This window comes from Talpa europaea (genome assembly GCF_964194135.1).
Source record: "Talpa europaea genome assembly, chromosome: 11".
NCBI lineage: Eukaryota > Metazoa > Chordata > Mammalia > Eulipotyphla > Talpidae > Talpa > Talpa europaea.
The window spans coordinates 81961057-81986882 of record NC_140078.1 but is presented as its reverse complement, the minus strand read 5'-3'; the positions used below and the strand labels follow the sequence as shown (position 1 = coordinate 81986882).

General features: G+C 40.7%; 1 protein-coding gene across 2 annotated transcripts in view; it reads right to left on the bottom strand.

Annotated features, from left to right (window-relative positions):
- The window catches only part of OSBPL10 (oxysterol binding protein like 10), a gene marked incomplete at both ends in the record, with an annotated part of 223312 nt that overhangs the window by 104062 nt on the left and 93424 nt on the right, over positions 1–25826 (bottom strand). The window contains one exon of one of the 2 annotated variants that reach the window (XM_084248144.1): positions 1175–1366. The exons of the other annotated variant lie outside the window; for it this stretch is intronic. Coding sequence (XP_084104270.1) covers positions 1175–1366 — 192 coding nt within the window. The remainder of the gene's footprint in view (positions 1–1174; positions 1367–25826) is intronic. 2 annotated transcript variants of the gene reach the window in all.

Genomic DNA, 25826 nt, shown 5'->3' with positions numbered 1-25826 from the left:
TCCAATTTAAGCTCAGAGGCCAACTTTTTTAACTTCAGGGTGACTATTTCAAGGGATCATTTGACTATGTACCTTTTATTAGAAAATGCAAAGTATGTGCATGTATAAGTCTATCAAGGGGAAAAAATGCCTTTTATATGTATCTACAGATTTGATTCAGAGGATTGCAGATTTTCTGTCCTGGGCCAGAATGAGACCAGATAGTCAGCACTACTTGGTTTGTGACACTTAAAGAACAAAGTGAGATGCATGCGGACTCCAACAGCAACAAGCCCCGCTTCCAGAGGGCCCCATTCTCCTGCTTGATAGGTAGAAAGGACTCTGCTACTTCTAAAAAGATGAGCGGGCCAATTACAAGTCAGCTACAAGGCAAAAAGCCTCAACATTCAACAAAAGTTAGACAACCAAGACCAACATCACTTACTTTCTATCATCTGTTTTCAATAACAGTTGCAAAGGATGATATCAATTATTAAGGATCTGGAATCCCCAAACTGATGACATTCCATTTTATGAGAAGTAAAATGAAGACACAATCCCATACAGGTTCAAAAGATGAAGAACTTTCATCTGCATTATCACAAGTGATCCTCAACTCCCTTGAAAGGTGGTAAGGCCTGTATTGGCCCCACTTTACAGATGCAGAAGCTCAGCTTCAAAACACTTGCTCTTAAACAACAATCTCTGACTCCAGGGCAGTGTTCTTCCACTCTCCTAGACACTCTCCTGGACATGTGTTTGTGATGGTGAGGAAGCAAGCACCTCAGAAAGTAAAGTAAGTCAGAAAAGAGGGGGAATCAGCGTTAGGTCTAACACTTCCTGAGTCTCAAATCATCCTCAATTACTTCATGATCATCGATTGTCTTATTCTGTCTTTTCTTTGCTATGAGCATGGAGACCTTGACTGCATTTCTGTTTACATCCATGTTTCTTTAGGTTTGCTTTCTTGGCTTCCTGAGCTCTGACAAAGGTCTCCCCAAAATTCACTTAACCTAAGATAGAAACAATTATATTTTCAAAACCAGGGGGGATTGTCATGGTTGCATGGCCCACAGGTTTGCTGCTAGTCTCTCTCTTCATAAGCAAGATGGTACAAAGGAAGAGAAGTGGCGGAGCAACAGGCAAGTCCTCAACTCCCATGGACCACTTAACCTAGTAGGAGAGCAAAGCCTACCTCTCTGACTTCGTGAAGCTGGCCGGAATACTGACTCTTGGCTCTTCGGGCGGCTGCAGGCGACTTGTGATGCGTGATTGTGACAACACCGGGGGCCCCCGCACTGAGGTGTCTCTGGCTACAGGGAGACGCAGAATTGGGTGTTCCATGGGGAAGCAAAGTGAGACTTCGGCTTCGGGAGCTTGGAGTAGTCTAGAATAAGCAACAGGTGTCAAAACTCAACAACCGACCTGCAGAACACAACTAAGTGCTGGCTTCCATTTATTCTAGACTTCTTAATCTTTTCCCTTTAGCTTTTTAGAGGGATGAAAGCATGGCACAGGTACAACACCTCCACATGCCCAAATCCCAAACTGACTTAAGAGAGACAAGCTCCATGAATTATCCTGCTCTCACCTGCAATTGTGTCTCCTGCTCTACACCTGGTCATGAACTGCTGCTCAAAGTGTCCCCCCAACACCAAGGACTCTCATGGATGTATGCCTCTATACTTACTAGTTCTTCTTCCCAAATGTTCTTCCCCTCCTGGCTGGACAACTGTTTTTGAACCTTCAAGACTCAGCTCAGTGTTCTCTGCTGTGTGAAGCCTCTCCCTGCCTTTCTCAGCCTCTCCAATTCTCTTATTTAGTACATTGAGATTATTCATCGTCTAGCTATTTTTAAGTGTTTAATAAATGTATACTGCATAAGTAACCATACTAAATATCCACCAGTTAATCATCATTTTTAGTAATATAAAATCCAAGAAATATTATAGTTTATGATAAAGATGGCATTTCAACCTAGTAGAAACGAATTTTCCAACTGGATGTTGGAATCATGGGGCAGTCATCCAAAAAAAACAAAGATTCATCTCTCAGATCATGGACCCTGAAGGAGAAGGGGAGGGGTAGAAGAAGGGAGGGAGAGAGGGAGAAGGAGAGGAAAACAAAAAGCACTAGAGGAAAAGATGCAGCTTGAGTGTACCAAAGAATTAAAACCTTAAAATCCAAAAGGCATAAAAGAAAAGCTGAAAAAATTTGATTACCTAAAAATTGACAAGCAAAGACTCTGGCACCTAAGACCACCAGACCACTTATTTTTTTAAGAGTTATTTATATATGCATACAAGATCTGGAGTACAGGCCAGAGGTGTGGGAGGTGAGAGGATTCACCAGAGACAGAGTGGGGAGCAGAACAGGCAGACTGACTGAAATACACTGCTGAGGGGAGCAGCGGGCAAGACAGGAGAGCTCTGCCACGTCATGTGGGTTGCTCCCTGGCCAGCTGGGGATCGAACTCATGTTGCAGAGGCTGCGGATTGCTTCATAGTGCGGTGCTTAACCCCTTGTGCCACCAGGGAGGCCCACCAGGATGCTTATTTTAATTACCCAAAAACTGCAAACTTGCACGCAGGAAATGAAGTTTAAAAACCCACTCCTACCACCAACAAAGTCAAATAATAAACCAGGAAAAATATTTTCAACTTTTTTCACAGACAAGAGGCTCATCATTCAAATTTATAACACTTAATATAATTCCTGGGAATTGACATGAATGACAAACTATTGTTAAAATATGGCAAGATATGAGCAGTTCACAAAAATGCATAAATGGCCCTAATACCAAAGTGGAAACATACCCAGCTCTACTTAAAAAGACAAACGAAAATTCAAACCACATTTAGATACCATCTTTCACTCACCAGACTGGCAGAAATCTCAAAGTTTGAGTACCTATCTATTGTGAGATGCTTGTGTGGGTGTCTAATCCCCTGAGGAGGGCAATCTGGCAGTACCTGTCACAGGTATAAATCACTTCCCTGTGATCCAGGGAGTGTGTCCTCCAGATACACCTGCTTTCAGGTGAAACAGCATAAGTACACATTCGTCACAGCAGCAGCATGTTTAACAGTGAAGGAAGAGAAACAATCCAACCCATCAGTATGAAACAGGTACATAATGGAACACACAACCAAACTGTAAGAGTTACAAGGAAGGTCTCTATGAGTTGGTCTGGGAAAAACACTATATAGTTAAGTGAAAACAGTAAGGTATAGAACTGTTATACAGTATTACAAAGTTTTTTTTTCAAAATATGGGAAATGAGTACTTTTATTGCTATTTGTGTAAAATTGTTTCTTTCAAATACAAAAGAGGGTGGGGTGAGAGGGAGCAAAAAATAGACTATGATGGTACACTACAGGTGTTTTGCTGGTGGGTGCAGTGTGATAACACCTGAAGGGGAAGATCCTTTATTTTTAAAACATGAACAATGTAAATCAATGTTATCTAAATAAATAAAATATAAGGATATAGAAGACTAACAAAATGGCTACTTATTGTGGAAAAGCAGGGAATAAGAGAATAGGAACAGAGAAGGGGTTGAGTTTTTTTTTTTAAATCTTTATATTCTTTTATTTGAACCATGTGAATGTATTAGCAATTCAGCATTTTAAAAATTTTGCATTAAACTTACATTGTGACTATTCCTGTATACTTTATGCAGCTGAGAATGCAGTTAGGTGATTTGTTGGATTCATGCCAGCTTGTGTATGTCAAATACTATTTACTGAGCACCTACTATATACGGAGAAATAGGGAGATTTTTATAAGACAACCTTTCAGACTCTTACAGTGCTGCTGGAAATGTAAGAGCCAAAACTCAGAAACACTCCCCTCCACACACACACAGAGTAAGGAAAAACATAATTAGGTGTTTATACAGCCAGAAAAAGCCAAAGAACTAAGCAAGACAGGGATCAGTGACAGCTGACCTCATCACAGAAGGCTAGTCTAAGGGCAAAGGACTTGAAGCCCCAGTAGGATTTGGGAAGACAGATATTTGTAGCTGCACACAAAACAACCCAGACATTTTAAGCAGTGTTAGCCTCCAGTCTAGGGTAACAGTCACAGCTCTAAAAATAGTTAAATGTTAATTATCTATATTTTACAATTCACCATGGGGTTGGAAAGCAAAAGGCAGAAACCAGAAGTTTTCATTACATTGTAACATATCTTATAAAGGTTTTCTGAATTTGAACTTCAATATGATTTATGGGAGTACAAAGCTGAGAAGAGGTGTATTGTATTACTTCTTAATAACCTCATATGCAGGTTGCAGGGGAAATTCGTGGTCTAAGAATTACATATACCTCAATGATAATGAAAGACAACCATCTGCTTTTAGCTTCGATCTTTAACCCTTAGAGTATGAAGGGGGAAAGAAAGTAATTCTTGAAACCTTTAATGACAGAATATTTACCTAAGCATAAAAAGTATTGAAATACATTTTGATTGTTTGACTTATTTCAACCAAAAATAGGTAGAACTGTCACTGAGTTTTGAAGCCAGATAGACAAGGTTCACAGGTGAAATCTGAGTGAGTTATTTGACCTTTCTCAGTAAGCATTAACATCCTAATCTATAAAAAAGGAATAACAACATTCACCGTTAAGAGACATCATGAAGATTAAATTAGATCACACACATAAAATGCTTAGCACAGTGGCTGACATGCAGGAGTTATGCAGCCCAAGTTAATTTCTTTCCTGACATCACTTAAAACTTGATCAATGAAGACTTTATTGATTTTTCAAATGTTAAAAAGTCACTTAGCACAAAACTGTAAGCAGCCACTTATCTGCTGCTTCTTTCCTATAGGATCAAAGTGGTGATGATACCCAAAATATAATTAAACACTTACTGGAGGAACTACATGGTCAGCAGTTAAATAGCAAGACTGCAGGGGGAAAACACACTTCTAAATTCTGAGTAGAATGAGAACCCATCAGAAGCAGGGAGGAAGACAGTGCTGGCAATAGGCGTCTTTGTCGGGAGCAGTATCACTGTAAATGGCAATAATTCAGAAAATTCAACCAGGAGCCAAATTATTCTGCTGTGGATGTCTAACCCCATGATCATTTTACTTAATGGCTGTCATTTGAATTCACAAGCAGTAAATTTGAGTCGCAAAACCTTTAATTTCCCATTAGCTGTGGAATTCTCACAGTTTAATTCACACCCGTGCCTCCTTCTCAGGGAACATAAGAGCAAAAGTCTATTGGCAAGCCCCATAGTCATCAGGCACCAAAGCGAGAAAATGAGAAAAGGCAGCAAACTGCACCCACTATAAACAAGTCAGGTCATTCCAAAATGCAGCCTGTCTAAAATTTCCAGGTTTTGTTTCAAAACCGTGTTTAGATGCCATACACACATCCTTGCTACTAATTGAAAATATTATCAGAGTTCGAGGAGCAACATGGTGGATTTTTGTTCCAAATATTTTTCTTCCATGAGGGCGGCTAGAAATGCCAAGCATGCCATCTGTGGAAATTTCTAAGTCAGGGGTAATGGTTTCTATCCCGGAATAAGATTCATCCTTTACCTCTGAGAATCATCCCTGTGTCCCCTCCTTCAGCAAGCACCTGCCTGATAAGTGGAGTAATGCCCAAGAAAAGAATGTGGTCCATGTAAGCCCACGATACTCACATCCAGCTCAGGCATTCTTTATGCAATCAGGTTCCAAGTATTTAACAATCTCATGGTATTCTCTACATGCCTTATTGGATTCCTAAATTTCCCAAGGTTGCCAGAGGAAAGGACAGATGGGCAGATGGATGGATGGATGGATGGACAGATGGACACAGATGGACACACACAGTATATACTGGCTAAAATTGGCATATAGGTCTGATTGGAAAGGAAGAGAAAACACTAGAAAGACAATCAAGCAACAAATCAAGCAACAAGCCGGAGTGGTGGAGTTTAGTCTGGGAAGTTTGGAGCGGACAAATCAGACAAATCAAGCAACAAGCCGGAGTGGTGGAGTTTAGTCTGGGAAGTTTGGAGCGGAAGCCCTGAACTATCTAGAGGCTTCAGTAACACATCATTGTCCAGAAGAGTAGCAAGAGGACCTAGTCCTACCAGACAGTGAGGGAAGAGTGGTTAACAGCAGGATTTCTAAGATCAAAGGCCTGAATTCACTCAGGAGCTGTGTGGCCTAGTAAAGCAATGTGTTTCCACTTCCAAAATTTTTAAATGATCTACCTCACAGGGCCTGCTAAAGAACAAAGTAAGAGGTAGACACGCCATGTCCTGAGCAAGCAATAAATACCATTATCATTCTGAAATTAGTAGTGAAGGCTCCAAGCACCAATGCAGGCACATGGTCAAGTGGACCCTGAGTCAAATATATGGACTTAAAAGCCAATATCACCCAGAGTGCCTCAAGCAGACATGGCTTTGTCACATTCTTTTTAAAAAACAGAGGTAAATTAAGAGCGACCATTGTGATCAGAGAAAAGCAGTTTGCGTCAGAGAAAAAGTACATTTAAAATTATTTCACATTTTCAGAAACCTATCTGCTGCAGAAAACAAACTGCCCCTAGTTCACCACTTCTCTTCTCCATGGACACCGAAAGTAAAGAATTAGCTTGACTAATGGGCAATCTCCCATTGATATTTTGGAATAATATAAAAATTTCAACTGAAAAAGAACATCAGTCAGTTCTAAAAAAATCTCATAAAACACATCGAAAGCTTATAATTAGGCTTGCTGAAGCTTAAATTAAAAAGCTAAAAGGAGTAAAGGGGGAATAAATATACATTGTGGATACCATTTCTACTGTAGAAAATTTTTCTGAAGGTAAAAATTGCTGAGAGTCAATAAATTATAACAGCATTCAAGTGACATTTAATTTGGATCATATTTTCCTCACTTCCTTGAATTCTTTCACAGTGAAAGGAAAAAAAGACACCATATTTCAGAATAAAATAGCCCAAGGGAGGCAAGAAAAAAAATTAAAGCAGTCTGGTTATGTATTTTGAAAAACAAATTTAAGCAACTAAAACCATTCCATTATATTCCTTCTCTCTTCCACTAAAGAAATTAATATACCATTTGAAATATGTGAAAGCTAAGCATAAAAATTGTGGTTTATTCCTTTCCTTCCAAAAGTAAACATCTAAAAAAAATCAAGATAAAAGTAACAGCAAAATGTTTTTTAATAGTACATTAAGGGCATTAAAATTGTTCACAATTTGGCTTTCTTGGTAGTCAACATCTATATAAAATATGGAGTGTTTTTAAAATGAATCCAGTCCAATATTTTGCTTAACAGCTTCACACCCACCTTCTCATATGACCTTTTTTGTTTTCATTTTTTTAATACCCTATTATCTAAAGTTTAAAACAGACCAAAATTAGAAACAAAGTTTTAAAAACTAGAACATTTTCCAAGTCCATTCCCATGATTAACATTTCAAAAGTATATTTAGTTTGCTCTATATTTTTCCAAAGTCCTGTTTTCTTACAGAAATAAGCTTCTTTAAGTTACCATGCCTAGGGAATTTCTTCTATTGTTACCTGCAAATATATCTTAAACATTTTCAACTTTATAGTAATGTCCTCTTAAGCACGCACATGCACACATACACATGTGTGCAAACATGTGCAAAGAAAGGTTTCCCCAGTCTCTGGCCTGCTTTTAAACATGCCATTCCAAAACTCTGATTATACATGCAAATGCCAGATCTTTGGAAAAAATCAGTGCAAGCAAATGCATTTATTTCCATTTCCTGCAAAGAGTGGGAAAGATGGCATTTTTAGCTTGCCTTTTCTCCTAACATTTTCATCCCCAAATAAACACTGCTGACTCTTCCAACAACTCCAGAATTCCTAACCTATACTCTGGCCAGCCTCTGTCAGGGCCAAGCTTGAAGATATCGACTGGGCTGAGAGCATTGCTCTCAGGCACTTGGCCCCCTTCTCACACCCACCATTTGTTCCCCCACTGAACTCAGCTTTCTGTTTTCTAGATCCACCCAGAAGTGGCTATGTACAGTTGCAAAACTTTCCACATATCTACCCTCTCGACTTTTATACCTTCTATCCACATCTTATGTTTAGGACCTTGCAATTCCAAATACCAAGACTCCTTTCAGATGCTTTATTCTGAAAGTATGAAGACTCCCCCTTTCTATTGGCCAAATTCTCTCTCTTTTTTTTTTCAATGCTGTGAAAGTAAAGAATTTTAGACCTAGAAAGAATCTCAAAAGTCCAATCCTTTCCTTTTATACATCTAAAAACTACACCCCCTAGGCCCAAAAGGTAAATGAAACAGTCAAAAGTAGGGGCCAAATTACAAATCTCATTTAAGAATCAACTCAGTTAGCCATCCTCAAAGTAATGTCTAAAATCCTCATCTAAAATATGAAAACATGGTAGACATTAAAATAGTTGATAGAAAGGATAAAAACTGATACTCATTATGCATTTTTAATGTTTTTAATCAATTACCCTTAACAGGGGCAAAATTTGAAGGCTTGTAAAACCTTCAGGTGTCAATAATAAAGCAGTCCACGTTGATCATAGTATTAAATGTGTTTTCTCCACAAGTCATCCTCCCATGCCTTACTATGTCCCCTAGACTGTGACCTCCCCCAGGTAAGGTTCTGTATCTAACTAGAACCTGATTCAGGGTCTCACCTTGTAAATGCCAGGAATACAATAAATACTTCCAGAATAATAAATCTCCCCAACCTGAACTTTAACCACTGGTTAAACCACTGCTCCGTCCCTGTAACATAATTTTAAAAATGCCAACACTGACTCATTGGTATCTTCTCTCCTTAGCCAAGATGCAAAAGGGTCTAGAAAATTCACACCACCACACTTAATTATAGATAAACATGAACTATCCAAGAAAGCAACAATGTCGATCAACATAATTAGTCAGATAATTCAAGTGTTTCTTGAATATCTACTGTGTGTGTTGGGTGCAACAGGGCTGTAACAATCAACAAAACAGACAAAAATCCCTGCCCTGCAAGGACACAGCATTCCGGTGAAGAGAACAAAATAAATCAGAAAAATATAAAGTGTTTTCGATAATATCTGTAATAACAGATAATAAGCAAGGATAGAAAAAAACAGGGCATTCCATCTGATTTAAAGAACTGAATGAAGCAAAAGAGTGAGCCATGCTGACATCTGCATTCTAGGTAGAAACTCACCAGATAGAAGGCCCTGGGGTGAGAGTCCCCAGCCATGTTTCAGCAAGGTGGACAGCGTGGTTAGGGTGGGATTGAGCAAGGCTTCAGAGAGATAAAAGGCTGAGAAGAACAGCTCCTGAATTAGAAAGATCAGAGCACAGCAAGGGAAGCCAGAGTGACTGGTAAGACAAGGTGCTGATACAGATACGCTGAATGATGAACCAATTAAAACAATGGGTTCCAATAAGTTTTCTTCCTCAGGGCTGTTTTTAGGTTTTAATTTTTTTTAGATTTTATTTATTTATACAAGAACTGGGGTTCAGGCCAGAGGTGTGGGAGGGTGAGAGGATTCACCAGAGACAGAGTGGGGAGCAGAACAGGCAGACTGACTGAAACACACTGTGGGGAGCAGAGGGCAAGACAGGAGAGGTCTGCCGCACCATGTGGGTATCTCCCTGGCTTGCCAGGTATTGAACTCGTGCTGCAGAGGCTGCACCGGACAGCTTCACAGCACTGCACTCAACCGCCTGCACCACCGGGGAGGCCCTCAGGTATTAAATTGTTATTTGCATATACTCTACATTTGTCTACATGGCATGCATCCTCTCTATTGGATCATTTTCATGGTAAAATTGTATTACTCCCGCCCCGCGGATAGACACTGCATGATTTATTTCATTCTCCATTCCTTCTCACGTCTCAATATAATCAACCCAGAACATAGAGTGTGACAGAAATGAATCACAGAACAAAAGACTGTATGCCAAGGAATTCTATAAATGATCATTTTGTAACTGGGGGAAAAGGACTCTTATGCTTAAACTTCTGTCTCCTATCAGTGGGTCAAACCAGCCATGGGGATGAAAAGTCCAATGTAATTCTAAATCAGAATGTTTCAAGAAGCAAATTTGATTTTCTCACGATCGATAACTAATCTGACAGAAATGCCCTATCTACTTAAAGGGGATCATTATCTCCCTCCCAAATGCTCAGGCACAAAAGCGTGAAGCTCAGAAGAGCACTGTCACTTCTGTTTCAAAATGCTTCACACTAAAAAAAGTTTAATCACTCCATTATCGACATGTCTCAGTTACACACAGAAAATGACAGGATCTGTGGAATAAATCCCACCAATTACTTATTTAACCGATGAGGTTAAAATGGGCAGGCAAGATTTGCTAAGAACACAGGCCGTCTGGTAGATGGAAGTTTGCAAAGCCCGAAGGGGGTGAGAGCCACAGGAAGCTGCAGAAACTTTGTAGCTGATGGGTCAAATATAGTATTTTCTTGAAAATACTGTTTTTCACTGGAACCTTAGAAACTACTGTATTTGCCTTCCTTTTCTCTGTGATACTTTTCTATGTATGTAACACATACACATGTGTATGTAACATATTTGTATGTTATCCCCGCCTAATTCTTATTAAGGCACAACAGGCTGAAGCAGAAAAAACCTTAGGTTCACAGGTTTATGCTAGTTATCAAGTTAGGTTTATTTTTAAAACACAAAGGAACTTACATTGTGTTTTGGATTTTCAAGAATCTTGAATGCAGATACAGGAATAGATAAGTAACAAAGCCACCATTATTTTTTTTTCCCAACAAACTTCTGGATCACAAAGGAAAGCAGCCTGATTCATGCTCAGATTTCTCCAGTTTTACCAAAGAAGGTAGGAAAATGGTTTAAGGATTAGGCCCCTGTCATTCCAATCACTGAACTTTGCAGAACCTGGCTCATCAAATGATTATCTTGTAAGGTGGGAAAGCCCATGGGATTCCCCACAGGTGCTGCTCACTTCTCTGCAGGAAGCATGTGGGCAGAGGCATCAGGAGCACCCCTTTTATGTGTGAAGATATTTGTGTCCCTTGATCTTAGGGTATCAGGTAGACTTAGAAAAACTATAGTAGATGCTTTTAAAGTTCTCATTTTAACCAACCAATTGGATTTCTCACTGCTTTCCATTGCTTCCATAAACCCTACTGACATGCAGACAGAATGCTAATAACTCACAGCTTGCAGTCTCAGGTTTAATCTGCACACTTCTGCCCCCACCAGCTGAGCTGGGTGCCTACAAAGAGCCAGCTGTATCTAGTCCCTACAAAGCATAAGCTAGTATGCTTACTATGGTAACTGTCCATTTTAAATAAGCTAATAAAATAAATATGAAAAAGAATTTTCTTCAAGGAGCTAAACTATATGCCTTAAAAAATATCAATACAGGGCCTCCCCGGTGGCGCAGCGGTTGAGCGTTGGGTTGCGAAGCTGCCCGCGGCCTCTGCGACGCTGGTTCCATCCCCGGCTGCTCCCCGGCCACCGGAGGAGGGTCCCACATGGCGCGCAGACCTCTCCTGCCGCCCGCTGTTCCCCTCAGCAGTGTATTTCGGTCCCTCTGCCTGCTCTGCTCCCCGCTCTGGCTCCGGTGATTCTGACTGTACCCAGTGCTTGTATAAACAAAACAAACAAACAAATAAATAAATAAAAACATGCCTCTATTAAAAAAAAATCTTTAAAAAAAATATATCAATACAAGTGGGTTGCTTAAAAACTGCTGTTGAATTAGATGTGGGTCTGATAAATGTAAGAGACTATAAACCACTTATAAAAACTTAAAAAAGGATTCTGTAATGTTTGTCCCAGCCTCTAAAGAAACCAAAACAGGAGATTATAGGTGATACATTATAGATATGCTTTCTATGAAAGAGATAATGCAGAATTTTTTACCAGTAAACCCATGCTTGATCTAAGGACCTTGGAACTGCATCTAAAGATTAGCAAGTAAGGATATTAAGATAAAATGGCATACATTTGTATAGAACCCCTTTATGATTCCTTGCTTTAGCAAGCGGTTTGTGATTAAGGGATAATGTCTCCAAATCACCAGCTGAGAGGACTTTTCTCCTTGAGTCTCAGTTCTAGTGTTATTAAACCAGGGGGCAGCCTGCTCTCCAATATGTGAAGTTTCCACACATTCAACAGTGCAAATATTGGCTCCACGAGGAGCTCCTGGGCTGAATGCAGAGAAATGGTAGTAGCTTAACAGGTATATAGACCTGGGGAGGTGGGCTCTGTGTTAATACTCCAGGAAAGGAAGGAAGATGGCCTGCTCCTCTAGATGCAAAATTACTGGACATCAAAGAAACATAGTTGCTCCTGCCAAGACCCAAAATTCTTCAGAGCAGTAAGTATTCCATTGTTCTTCTATACTCTAGAACACATGAAGGACAAAATTAAACTCTTACCGCACAGTGCATGGTAGCACAAGATTTTTTTTTTTTTTGTCATTTCTCCTGTCTCCAGAGACCCTACTACCTGTTGAATAGTACAAATCATTCCACTTTTTTTTTTTAAAGAAGATTTTGGTTTTTTATTAAAATCTAATTGGATTCTTACAGCTTTAACAGACTTAGTGGCTTTAACTCTAATGGATCAACTCTAATTCCATCAAAATTAATAATGGAGGGGAGAAAAAGGTTAAGGGAACTGGGACAGACACATGACCTCCACTGAGGGCCAGGTTGAGGAAACTCCCTAGGATCAGAGACAACCAATTCTAGATAGTGCTAAAGTTTCGAAGGAAAAGAAAAAGTGACTACACCAAAGAGAGGTGAAGGATGTTGAGATTACATATGTGTCAGACATGTGTGCCCTGCCTTACACCTCGTTGGTCCACCTTTTAACTTCAGCAGTTATCGAGGCAACCAACAGTGCACATATGTTAGTACCAGACCTTGGCTACATTATTTATCTCTTGTTTCTAACCTGAGGCTGTTCTATGGAAGCCAATTCAGAAAGTCAATGGCATCTGACTTTTAGGACAGGTAGAAGGGCAAACCTAGAAGTGGAAGAGAAAGTAAACACTTCCAGGGGGCAACCCTTGGTCACTGGGAGCCAGTGAATTCATAATCCTGTCTCCTGCACAGGCAGTGGAGAACTGAAAAGCATATGGGAACCATATGGGATTCTGCTTTAATTGCCCAGAACAGTGGCACAGGATCAAGCCTTTGGTTGCCCTTGTCACTCTTCATGGTGCCCCTACTCTACTTGCCTGAGACCACATCCTTACACACAAGCCTTTATCTCTCAGGTTCTGCTTTCTGGGGGAAATACTTAAAGCAATAGGTACACATTCTTCTACAGAGTCTGGAGAGTAGCCAGAGTATACCAACTTTATTCAGTCATCTCTGGTACCCAGATTTTGTTTCCATAGGCTCAAGTTCCAACTGGCATGATGATCAAGTTTCATTTCCTCCTTATACTTTTGAAGAACTGTTATGAGGAACATAAAGAGAAATTTCCAGACAAGGACCAATCTAGACACTGCAAATTGAGCATAACTGATAAAGCGTAATTTATGAAGGGCTATCTCCAAGACATGCACCAATACCCTTGGGAGTCAGCTCCACAGTCACTGGCAGCCCCGCACCATCTGTTCAAAACCAAATAAAGAACACAGTCATGAGCACTGATGCTCTGCCTGTGCAGACAGGGCACACAAAGCAAGGATAGGGACTCTTTCCCACACACACACATATTAGAAGGACAGGTTTTTTTAAGAAAAGGAGAAAGAAAAAGAAAGTCATCTCCATGGCCACAGGTGGGATGGAGAGCTGCTATACTCTGGAGTCTTCTCACAGGCAGAGCAGTAAGATTGTTTTACCCCATGAGCAGTGGTGACAAGATCAGTAAGATTCTGTCTTGGTAATTTTACACTGTACATATAAAATGCTAAACTAGGGCCTCCCTGGTGGCGCAAGGGGTTAAGACGCAACCTATGAAGCTATCCACAGCCACTGCAGCAGGAGTCTGATCCCCGGCCAAGGAGCAACCCACATGACACAGCAGACCTCTCCTGTCTCACCCGCTGCTCCCCTCAGCAGTGTGTTTCAGTAGATCTGCCTGTTCTGTTCCCCACTCTGTCTCTGAAGAATCCTCTCACCCCACCACACTTCTGGCCTGTACCCCAGTTCTTGTATGCATAAATAAATAAATCTTTAAAAAATAAAATAAAATGCTAAACTAGGATTCCTGTAACAAAGCAGCAATCACCCTGTATCACTCAAAGGAGGTCCCATGCACAATCTTTGGGATCAAGACCCAAATTAACATCAAGTCAAGCAGGAAGCAAAACACATGGCTGCCAATCACAAGCTCCCAAGATCTAAGTGGACTGCCTCAGCCTATGTATTTTATAATCTAGGGGACAAGGAATGAGATTAAACCTTTCCTATGCAAATGAATTGAAAAAAGGTACTCAAATACAGGTATAAAAGGATTCGTAGTCACACTATTCATCATGATAGTCAAAATGTAGAAACAACTCAAATGCTTATAAACTGATGGATGAATAAACAAATTATGGTATAGCCATACAATGGAATAGTATTCAGACATAAAACATAGTGAGCTACTCATACATGCTCCACCACAGTTGAAATTCAAAAACATGCTAGAACAAAGAAGGTAGACACAAAATGTCACATTTTGTTTCATTACATTTATACATGATGAATTATCCATAGTAGTAAAAACCACAGAAACAGGAAGCAGACTGGTGGCTGTCTGGAGTTCTGGAAAAGGGAAAAACTAGGAGTAACCATTAGATAGGCATAGAGTTTTATTTTGGAATGATGAAAATGTTCGGAGACTAGATAGAAGTGGTAGATTGCACAACATTGCAAATGTACTAAACATAATTGAATCATCCACTTTAAACTGGTTTTTTTTTTTATAAATTTTATTGTTATATTCCCCATACAATTGCAGCCCCCCCATTCTGACCCCAATCCCTCCACTCCCGCCCCCGCCCCCCTAAAAGTGTCTCTGGTTCATAGTTTTTTGTTGATTTTGATTTTCACTTTCTTATAGTTATTCATTTTGCTGGTCCCTTATTTAAGTTTTCTAGATTCCTGCTATGAGTGAGACCATCCGGTATTTTTCTTTTTCTTTTTGGCTTATTTCGCTGAGCATGATCCCTTCCAGCGCCATCCATGTTGCTGCAAATTGCATGTGTTTATCTTTTTTGAATGCTGAGTAATATTCCATGGTATATATGGACCACATCTTCTTGATCCAGTCATCTATTTTTGGGCATTTGGGTTGTTTCCAAAGCTTAGCTATTGTAAACAGTGCTGCTATAAACATAGGGGTGCAGGTGTTCTTTGGAATTGATGTTTCTGTGTCCTTTGGGTAAATACCTAGGAGTGGAATTGCTGGGTCATATGGAAGCTCTATGTTTAGTAGGTCCAGAAATCTCCACACAGCTTTCCACAGTGGTTGGACCAGTTTGTTTGTTACATAAATTTCTTAATTTGAAAAAATGGGGGGGGGGGAGATTAACACTTTAAAGAAGCAGGCAACCTTCCAAGGACCATTCTAACATGGTCTTTCTGATGCTTCTATGTCCTACTAATCTTAAAGTTTTGTCATTTTGTTCATGAAAAGAATACAGCAGAATATTTTATTATAAGGCTATACTTATATTTGCTTAATGCAGGCAAAACTATATATACAGGGCTACTGGGAACAACTGGGAAGCACTGTGGGAAAAAAAAAAAGCAAAATTTTCTTATTAAAATAGAAGCCCCCACCAACACAAGAGAAAAAATATTTGCTCAAATTATCCCAAATTGTTAACAGTGTGTGTTTTTAGAGTGGTAGCACCATGTTGCTCTTTCCTCTTTTCCAAAAGTGCTTGTCTACTATTTTTTTTAAAGATTTATTTATTGGTTTATACAAGCATTGGGTACAGTCAGAGGCACGGGAGGGTGAGAGAACTCACCAGAGCCAGAGCGGGGAATAGAACAGGCAGACTGACAAAATACACTGCTGAGGGGAGCAGCGGGCGCAGCAAGAGAGGTCTGCGTGCCATGTGGGACCCTCACCGGTGGCCAGGGATCAAACCGGCATTGCAGAGGCTGCAGGCAGCTTCACAGCCCAGCGCTCAACCGCTGCGCCACCAGGGGAGGCCCCCAGTGCTTGTCTACTATTACATAACTTTTACAATAAGAAAAAAATAAGTTAATGAATTAATTATTCTAGAATTTTCTTATAGTTTGGACTATATTACACACAGAGCAAAACTCAGTAGGAAGTAGTTTCAGACTTCACCCAGAGGAGCTGCAAAGCCTGAGATGCAATCAACACACATTAAAAGAAGGGAAAGGGAAAGGCAATTACTCCACCAAGTACAGCTTCAAAATTCCCCCCTGGTGGACATATCCCAGAAGGGGGATGGTGTGGGAAGACTTTATAGTGCTCCCCAAAGCTCTGTTAGGTGCAGCAGGCAGATTCTTATCAATCCCTGTGTTGCCTCCACTTAAAGTTGTCATGGTTCATCCATGCATTACTCATCTGAGTTCAAGAAGGATCCTGCACACCTGGGGTCAGGCATTGGAAGACAGGTGTGCCCTTGCAGAGGACATGTTTGTAGCAACTGAACACTGACACAATGAAGAAATGGCTATTTTTAAAATTCTACTTTGGATGATTAATCTAACACTAGTGGCTAAATATAAACATACCACTCCTTTGACCTTCCTGAGGCAAATCTGAAGACTTTCCCCCATTCATCCGTCTTTATTTCTCTGTATCTTTTGATGTTACTACACACTTTCATCTTTCAAATTTTCTGGGCTAAGCAACTCCAATTCTCCTGGAGTTGAGTGCACACCCTTTATCTCACCAGTGTCTTCCATTTACCCTATACATCCCAACTGTGGGTGAACACTGAGGTCCTCTCCAGTTACCTGTATGTACTTTTCTCTACAAAGAACTTTTTCCCGTGTGTCTTCAATTGTCACCTTTTCTCAGAGGAATCACTAATGCCCACTGTGAACTCTCAAAATAACTCCAGATTCCAATTATCTATAAAGCAATTTCATGCAAAAGATCCCCCAGCCCAGAGTTCATTTCATTTACCTCTTCTTTATTTTATCATCTCTTCACAGGTTGGTTTCTCCTATCCCAATCCCCTCTCACAAATCACTCTAAAGTCTCCCCAGCATTTATGTCTCACACTCTGGTAACCATTTCTGTGAGAAATGTCCCTTCCGGGTTCTACTCAGTTCCCCCAAATCCCTATCTGTGCTGACTATTAAATAAGTCATCCAATGACTGGTCAAAATATGGACACCATTGCTTCCACATTATAATGAACAAGATTACATTTTGAGGTAACAAAATAGTGTGCAGTAAAGAAATAAAAAAATATCTGGAGGAATGTGGAAAGTTGATTATTCAGAGGATAAAGGAACACTAGGGAAAACTGAGTGACCCTAGAGATTAGCAATACCAGAAAGCTATTAACATCTTCTAGGGTTGGAGGGATAATGGGAAGAGGAGATAGGTAGCAGAATCCAGATTTTGCAGCCCACCAGCCAGACTGTGGAGGGTAGGCCTGGCCACTGGGATAACGTGCTGAAGGAGACAGCCACCCCTCGCACAAGGCAGCACAGAAAGGGAAGACACGTGCCCGCTTCTCCCTCCTCTTGCCCACATGGCTTCTACCTATGCCCCCATTGGGTCAACCTGCCCAGAAGCAAAGGATCCTATAAAGCAGTTCTTTATGACAGTCAACTAGGCATTACAAATTTGCTCTCTATGAGATTATTCAGAATTAGGGTTTCTATCACAAGACATGTATCCTAAAGATTTGGCATTTGCCTATTTGGTCCTGACCATGGCACAGTGTCCTTCTAGATACCTGACATTATTCTGTATTTTTTTCTTCAGGTCTATTATCCTTGATCACACCTCTTGATGGATGAACTGGAAGCCCTCGTTCAGAGACACATTTTTATTTTTCTCTTCTGCTATGGTTATTTGTTTTTCCTGCAAGAATTTCACATGCCCAACCCTACTCCTAACAACTTGTTCAAATGCAGACAGGTACAAGGTCGTGGTTAAAAAACATATTAGGATTCGCATTTCAAACAAGAACCTAAGTTCTATTAGTCTGGTACCAATCTCACCTGTGACTTTTTTCTTTGGTTCTCTTAAAACTCACACTCTACCATTCTCACATATCCCATGGCATTTAAAACAAAGAGAAGTTACATTTTAAAGAATAGTTCTCAGGCCTCCCTGGTGGTGCAAGGGGTTAAGCACCACACTATGAAGCAATCTGCAGCCTCTGCAGCACGAGTTTGATCCCCAGCCAGCCAGAGAGAAATCCACATGGCAAAGCAGACCTCTCCCGTCTCGCCTGCTGCTCCCCTCAGCAGTGTATTTCAGTCAGTCTGCCTGTTCTGTTCCCCACTCTGTCTCTGGTGAACCCTCTCACCCCCTGCATGTCTGGCCTGTACACCAGCTCTTGTATGCATAAAGAAATCTTTAAAAAAAAAAAAAAGAATAGTTCTCATCCCAATTTCTCTTAATTGTGCCTTTACCCCAAAATAAATGGAAGCAATGCCTGCCCCTCCATAAGCCTGCTCTTGCTATCACCTCTCTTTTAGGATTATCGTAGGAAGAGCCGAAAAGCATTCCTACCCTAAAGTCAAGAATGCCAGGTTAAGAGAGCCCCGCCCACCAGGAGGAGACCAGCACCAGCGCACAGCCCTGGCCGCCCGGTAGGCTTGCGCGAAAGCGGCGCTCGGATTGCGGCTGCCCAGGCCCCTGCGCCTGCGACCTAGGCTTGCGGGGAGACGGCGGACGCCCTCCCTGAGTGAGCAGGAGCAAGGTGCCCAGGCAGGGGAGCAGGATTCAAAAGGCGCCATTCCCGCGCCACTGATCTGGGCTACAGCCCAAGTCCTGGAACTGAGGGCTTTGGAACTGAGACCCGGGCGGAGGCCTTCCCTGAGTGAGCAGGAACAAGGCGCCCAGGCAGGGGAGCGGGATTCAAAAGGCGCCATTCCCACGCCACTGATCTGGGCTACAGCCCGCGTCCTGGAACTGAGGGCTTTGGAACTGAGACCCGGGGCACGAAATTAGGGGCGTGGGTTCCCCACGACGGTGGGGCACAAGGCAGACACAGCACCCCAAAGCCGTTGAGGTGTACCCTACCATCCCCGCTCTGCTCCCTGTCCCACGAGGTGGAAAATCAGCTCCCCAAGGGCTCTAGGAGAGATCTCTGGTGCCACCTAGCGACTTGACCCCAGCACAGGCTACTGAAGGAGCTAGTGGCCAGCTGGGGAGTTAGCCCACACCGGGCCCCTTCTGAACAGGTGGTCTGAGCCCACAGGGAGAGCGAGCACCCACAGCCGGGGCAGACCAGGTGCGCAGAAGAGTGTGCCTGAGACCAGAAGCGCAGGGAGTGTGTCCCACATCACCATTTTAGAACAGGGACATTTCCTGAGTAAAGACTACCTGCAGAGGGCTTCCTCGGGAGCCAGAGGTGAGCGGGGGAAGTTCGCCCACGCCAGACCCCCTCTGGCCTGCAGTCCAAGCCCAGAGGGGAGCAGGAACCCACCGCCGGGGCAGACCAGGCGCACAGGGGAGTGTGTCCCCACATCGGCATTTTAGAACAGGGACCTTTCTCCAGTAAAGGCTGCTTGAAACTGACAGATGACTCCTGGAAGAACCAGAGGGGAACAGAGAAGCCCACCCAAGATGCCGGCAAGTCCCAACAACACAGTGTCCCAACGCATACGGCAAATTAGAAAACAGACAGTAGGGAGGAGAAGAACCACACGCAACCTAGCAACTCTCCAGAGAAACAGCACACCACAAAAAGAAAGCCAGCCCCCAGATTGCAACGACAATAACTTGGAAGAATTTCTGAGCCTTCCAGAAAGAGAATTTAAAATTGCCGTGATTAAAAAACTGACAGAAGTCATAAAGGAAAACAATGATAAGGGAAAAATAATCAACGATCAGAAGAATGCAATTGAGTCCCTAGAGAGGGAAAACAATGGTCAGAAGAAAGAAATTGAGTCCCTAAAGAGGGAAGTAAAAGAAATGCAGGAGATCAAAGAATTAATGGAAGAACTAAAGAATTCTGGGAAAAGCAATGAAAGCAGAATAGATGAAATGGAAGAACGAATAAGTAATCTTGAAGACACAGAAATAAAAAGAACCAAAACAGAAAAGGAAAGAGAAGTACGAAGGAAAAAGAACGAAGAAAGACTTCGGGAACTATCTGACTCCATGAGGAAAGGAAATATAAGAGTTATAGGAATACCAGAAGGAGAGGAGAGAGATGTAGGAACAGAGAAAATATTCAAAGAGATAATTGAAGAGAACTTCCCAAATGTGAAGAAGGAGCTGAAAATTGATATACAAGAAGCAAGAAGAACACCAAACTTCCACGACGAAAGGAAAAATACAGCAAGACACATAATAGTAAAGCTCCCAAGAATCCAGGACAAGGAAAAAATAATGAAGCTGGCAAGAGGGAAGAAACAGATAACATTCAAAGGAAAACCAATCAGGCTGACATCAGACTTCTCCGAAGAAACACTACGGGCAAGGAGAGAGTGGAGGGACATAGTCAACAGACTCCAAGAAAACAGATGCCAACCAAGAATACTCTATCCCGCAAAGCTCTCCTTCCTCTTTCAAGAAAGAATATGGACCTTCCCAGACAAACAGAAACTCCGGAATTTCATTGCAACTAAACCCCCACTCCAAAAAATACTACAAGGAGTCCTAAAGCCAGAACCCCAGAGCGACGAATAACAATGAAAGAAGGCCAAAAAAAAAAAAAAAAGTTATTAAAAGAATAAATAAATAAAATCAAAGGAAAGACAAACACAATGGCAAATACAGATGTTAACATATCAATATTAACTCTAAATGTAAATGGACTAAACTCTTCAATAAAAAGACACAGAGTTGCAGCCTGGATTAAGAAACAAAACCCAACCTTTTGCTGTCTCCAGGAAACACATTTAGCTACAAAAGATAAAAATAGGCTCAAAGATAAAGGATGGAAAACAATCCTACAAGCAAATGGACCAAAAAAGAAAGCAGGAACAGCTATACTTATATCAGATAAAACAGATTTCAAACTCAAAAAGATAAAAAGAGACCCCAAGGGTCACTACATTATGATCAAGGGGACAATACTTCAAGAAGAAAGAACACTCATTAACATATACTCACCAAACGAAGGAGCACCAAAATATATCAGACAACTGTTGTCCTCTCTGAAAACAGACATCAGAGAAAACACATACGTAGTGGGAGACTTCAACACACCACTATCAACAATGGATAGATCAACAAGACAAAAAATAAGTAAAGAAACCAAAGCTCTAAATAAAGACCTAGAGCAATTGGGCTTAACAGACATCTATAGAACACTAAACCCCAAAAAAACGGAGTACACATTTTTCTCAAGCGCACACGGATCATTCTCCAGGATCGATCACATACTGGGGCACAAGACAAACATCAACAGATACACCAAGATTGAAATCATATCAACCATCTTTTCTGACCATGAAGGCATCAAACTAGAAATAAACCATAAAAAGAAGGCAAGGAACTTTCCTACCTCATGGAGATTAAAAACCACACTACTGGAAGACCACTGGACTAATGAGGAGATCAAAGAGGAAATTAAAAAATTTTTTGAATTGAACGACAAGGAGGACACCAATATCCTAAATGTATGGGATGCAGCAAAAGCAGTCATAAGAGGAAAATATATAGCAATAGAAGCTCACATCAAGAAACAAGAAAGAACGCAAAGAAACAACCTAATCTCGAAGCTCAAAGATCTAGAAAAAGAACAACAAAAAAACCCCAAAACCAGTAGAAGAAAAGAAATAATAAAAACCAAAGCAGAAATAAATGAAATTGAAACTAAAAAAACAATCCAAAAGATCAATGAAACCAAGAGCTGGTTCTTTGAAAAAATCAATAAAATAGACAAACCCCTAGCCAGGCTCACAAAGGAAAAAAGGGAGAAAGCACAAATAAACAGGATCATCAATGAAAGAGGAGAAATCACAACGGACACAGCAGAAATCAAAAGAATAATCAGTAACTACTATGAACAGTTATATGGAAACAAGTTTAACAATCTAGAGGAGATGGACAAATTCCTACAACTCTACAATCACCCAAAGCTAGATAAAGAAGAAATAGAACACCTAAACAGACCAATTACAATTAGCGAAATTGAAATGGTAATCAAAAACCTCCCCAAAAACAAAAGCCCAGGACCTGATGGATTTACAAATGAATTCTACCAAACATTCAGAGACGAATTAGTGCCTATCCTTCACAAACTCTTCCAAAAAATTGAGAAGGAAGGGACAATACCAAACACGTTCTATGAAGCCAACATTACACTAATACCAAAACCGAACAAGGACAACACAAAAAAGGAAAACTACAGGCCAATCTCCCTAATGAACACTGATGCAAAAATCCTCAATAAAATTTTAGCTATCAGAATCCAACAATGTATCCATAAGATAATTCACCACGACCAAGTTGGATTCATTCCAGGGGCACAAGGATGGTTTAACATCCGAAAATCAATCAACGTTATCCAACACATCAACAAAAAAAATATAAAAACCATATGATAATATCAATAGATGCTGAGAAAGCTTTCGACAAAGTGCAACACCCATTCATGATAAAAGCCCTTGAAATTCTTGGTATACAAGGAACATACCTCAACATCATAAAGGCCATCTATGACAAGCCAACAGCCAGTATCATTCTCAATGGTGAAAAGCTGAAAGCAATTCCATTAAGATCTGGAACAAGACAAGGATGTCCACTCTCACCATTGCTTTTCAATATAATACTGGAAGTCCTAGCCAGGGCAATAAGACAAGAGAAAGACATCCAAGGAATCCAAATAGGAAAAGAAGAAGTCAAACTATCACTATTTGCAGACGATATGATATTATACATAGAGAACCCCAAAAACTCCACAGAAAAGCTAATTCAACTCATCAATCAGTTCAGTAAAGTGGCAGGATACAAAATCAACACGCAAAAGTCAGTAGCCTTCCTATACACAAACAATAAATCTGAAGAAGAAGAAATCAAAAAGACCATCCCTTTTGTTATTGAAACAAAAAAAATCAAATATTTGGGAATAAATCTAACAAAAGAGGTAAAGGACCTATACAAAGAAAACTATAAAACACTGTTAAAAGAAATAGAAGAAGACACAAAGAAATGGAGAGACATCCCCTGCTCATGGATTGGAAGAATAAACATTATTAAAATGGCCATCCTTCCAAAAGCAATATACAGATTCAATGCTATTCCAATCAAAATTTCAATGTCATTCTTCAAAGAAATAGAACAATTATTGATGAAATTCATATGGAATCACAAAAAACCCCGAATAGCCAAAGCTCTCCTGAAAAAAAAAGAAGGGAATGGAGGCATCAGACTCCCAGACTTCAAACTATACTACAAAGCCATAATCATCAAAACTGCATGGTATTGGAACAAGAACAGACATACAGACCAATGGAATCGAATAGAAAATCCAGAAATAAACCCACAGATTTATGGTCAACTAATCTTTGACAAAGGAGCAAAGACTATGCATTGAAGCAAAGAAAGTTTGTTCAATAAATGGTGCTGGGAAAACTGGGTCGCTACATGCAAAAGAATGAAGCTTGACCACCACCTCACACCATACACAAAAATCAACTCAAAATGGATTAAAGAACTAGACATAAGACCTGAAACCATAAAATATATAGAAGGAAATATAGGCGAAACACTACGTGATTTGCACATCAAAGACATCTTTACAGACACATCACCCAAAGCAGTGATAGTGAAGGCAAAGATAAACAGCTGGGACTATATCAAATTAAAGAGCTTTTGCACAGCAAAAGAGACAATAACAAAAACAAAGAGAGACCCCACCAACTGGGAGAACATTTTTGCACCCAACACTAATGATAAAGGACTGATCACAAAAATCTGCAAAGAGCTGATGAGACTCAACAACAACAAAGAAAACAATCCAGTCAAAAAATGGGCAGAAGAGCTTAAAAGAAACTTCTCTGAAGAGGAAATGCAAATGGCCAACAGGCATATGAAAAAATGTTCAACATCACTTGTCATCAGGGAAATGCAAATCAAAACTACCATGAGATACCATCTTACACCAGTGAGAATGGCACATATTAAAAAAACTAGCAACAACAAATGTTGGCGAGGGTGTGGAGAAAAAGGAACTCTTCTGCACTGTTGGTGGGAGTGCAAACTGGTCCAACCACTGTGGAAAGCTGTGTGGAGATTTCTGGACCTACTAAACAGAGCTTCCATATGACCCAGCAATTCCACTCCTAGGTATTTACCCAAAGGACACAGAAACATCAATTCCAAAGAACACCTGCACCCCTATGTTTATAGCAGCACTGTTTACAATAGCTAAGCTTTGGAAACAACCCAAATGCCCAAAAATAGATGACTGGATCAAGAAGATGTGGTCCATATATACCATGGAATATTACTCAGCATTCAAAAAAGATAAACACATGCAATTTGCAGCAACATGGATGGCGCTGGAAGGGATCATGCTCAGCGAAATAAGCCAAAAAGAAAAAGAAAAATACCGGATGGTCTCACTCATAGCAGGAATCTAGAAAACTTAAATAAGGGACCAGCAAAATGAATAACTATAAGAAAGTGAAAATCAAAATCAACAAAAAACTATGAACCAGAGACACTTTTAGGGGGGCGGGGGCGGGAGGGGAGGGATTGGGGTCAGAATGGGGGGCTGCAATTGTATGGGGAATATAACAATAAAATTTATAAAAAAAAAAAAAAAAAGAATGCCAGGTTACCTTAAAGTTGTCAGTGTACCACACATTACAATGGAGTAGGATGGGAGGTGCACCTTACTTGTTTTTCTTCAATCACATATCTAATCAAGATAGTAATATCCGTTAGGCACACTCTAGGTTGCAACTAACAGAAAACTGACAGTGGCCTAAATTTTCAGACCCTTTGTATTCCTGAGTTGGATGGTTCCAGAATCACTTGATGACTCCACTCTTCTGCCTGTGCAGTGACTCTGGACCAACTTAGTTCATTACTTTGGCCCAACTCCTTTGGGCTTACACAGCACTTTGCATTTATATTTCAACTAGAAACTCTTATTCTGAATTATACTTTATTTAATTAGCTATTAAATCCCACACTAAACAGCCATAACAGCAGTCAAGTGGTGTTGGGCCCTGGCACATACACAGTACTGGGCCAAAAAAGGATTTTTTGGTGTGTTTTGTGTCAAGGACACACACCACTGACTGGAAAAAGTTGAAATGCTCAAGTTCAAGTTCTGTTCCTTCTTTTCCTGAGACTTTAGCGTGCCCAACAAACTGAACCTTTGGATAGCAAACTATGAAAACAGTCTCAACACTTTGTAGGTCTTCTCATCAAGAAGTGAGGTTTCCCATCAAGAAGTGGGGTTTGTCTCCCTCCCTCCTAAATCCACTTGGCCTTGTGATTTGCTCTGACCAAGAGAACACAACATGGAAGGGACACTGTGTCAGTTCCAAACCCAAGCTTCAAGAGACCATTTGGCATCTGTTCTTGCTACTTTTGGAACCTAGTTCAGCCACATGTGAACAGAACTAGAGTAGCCTGTGAGGATAAGGTATATGTAATTCACTGAACACACACCCCCACCCCCTTACTCAGCCAATATTCAGACAAGTGAGTCAGGCCATCCATCTAGGAATACCAGGCCCCAGCCCCCTTTAAACCACCTACAGACACACAAGCAAGCCCAAACAGGTTCAAC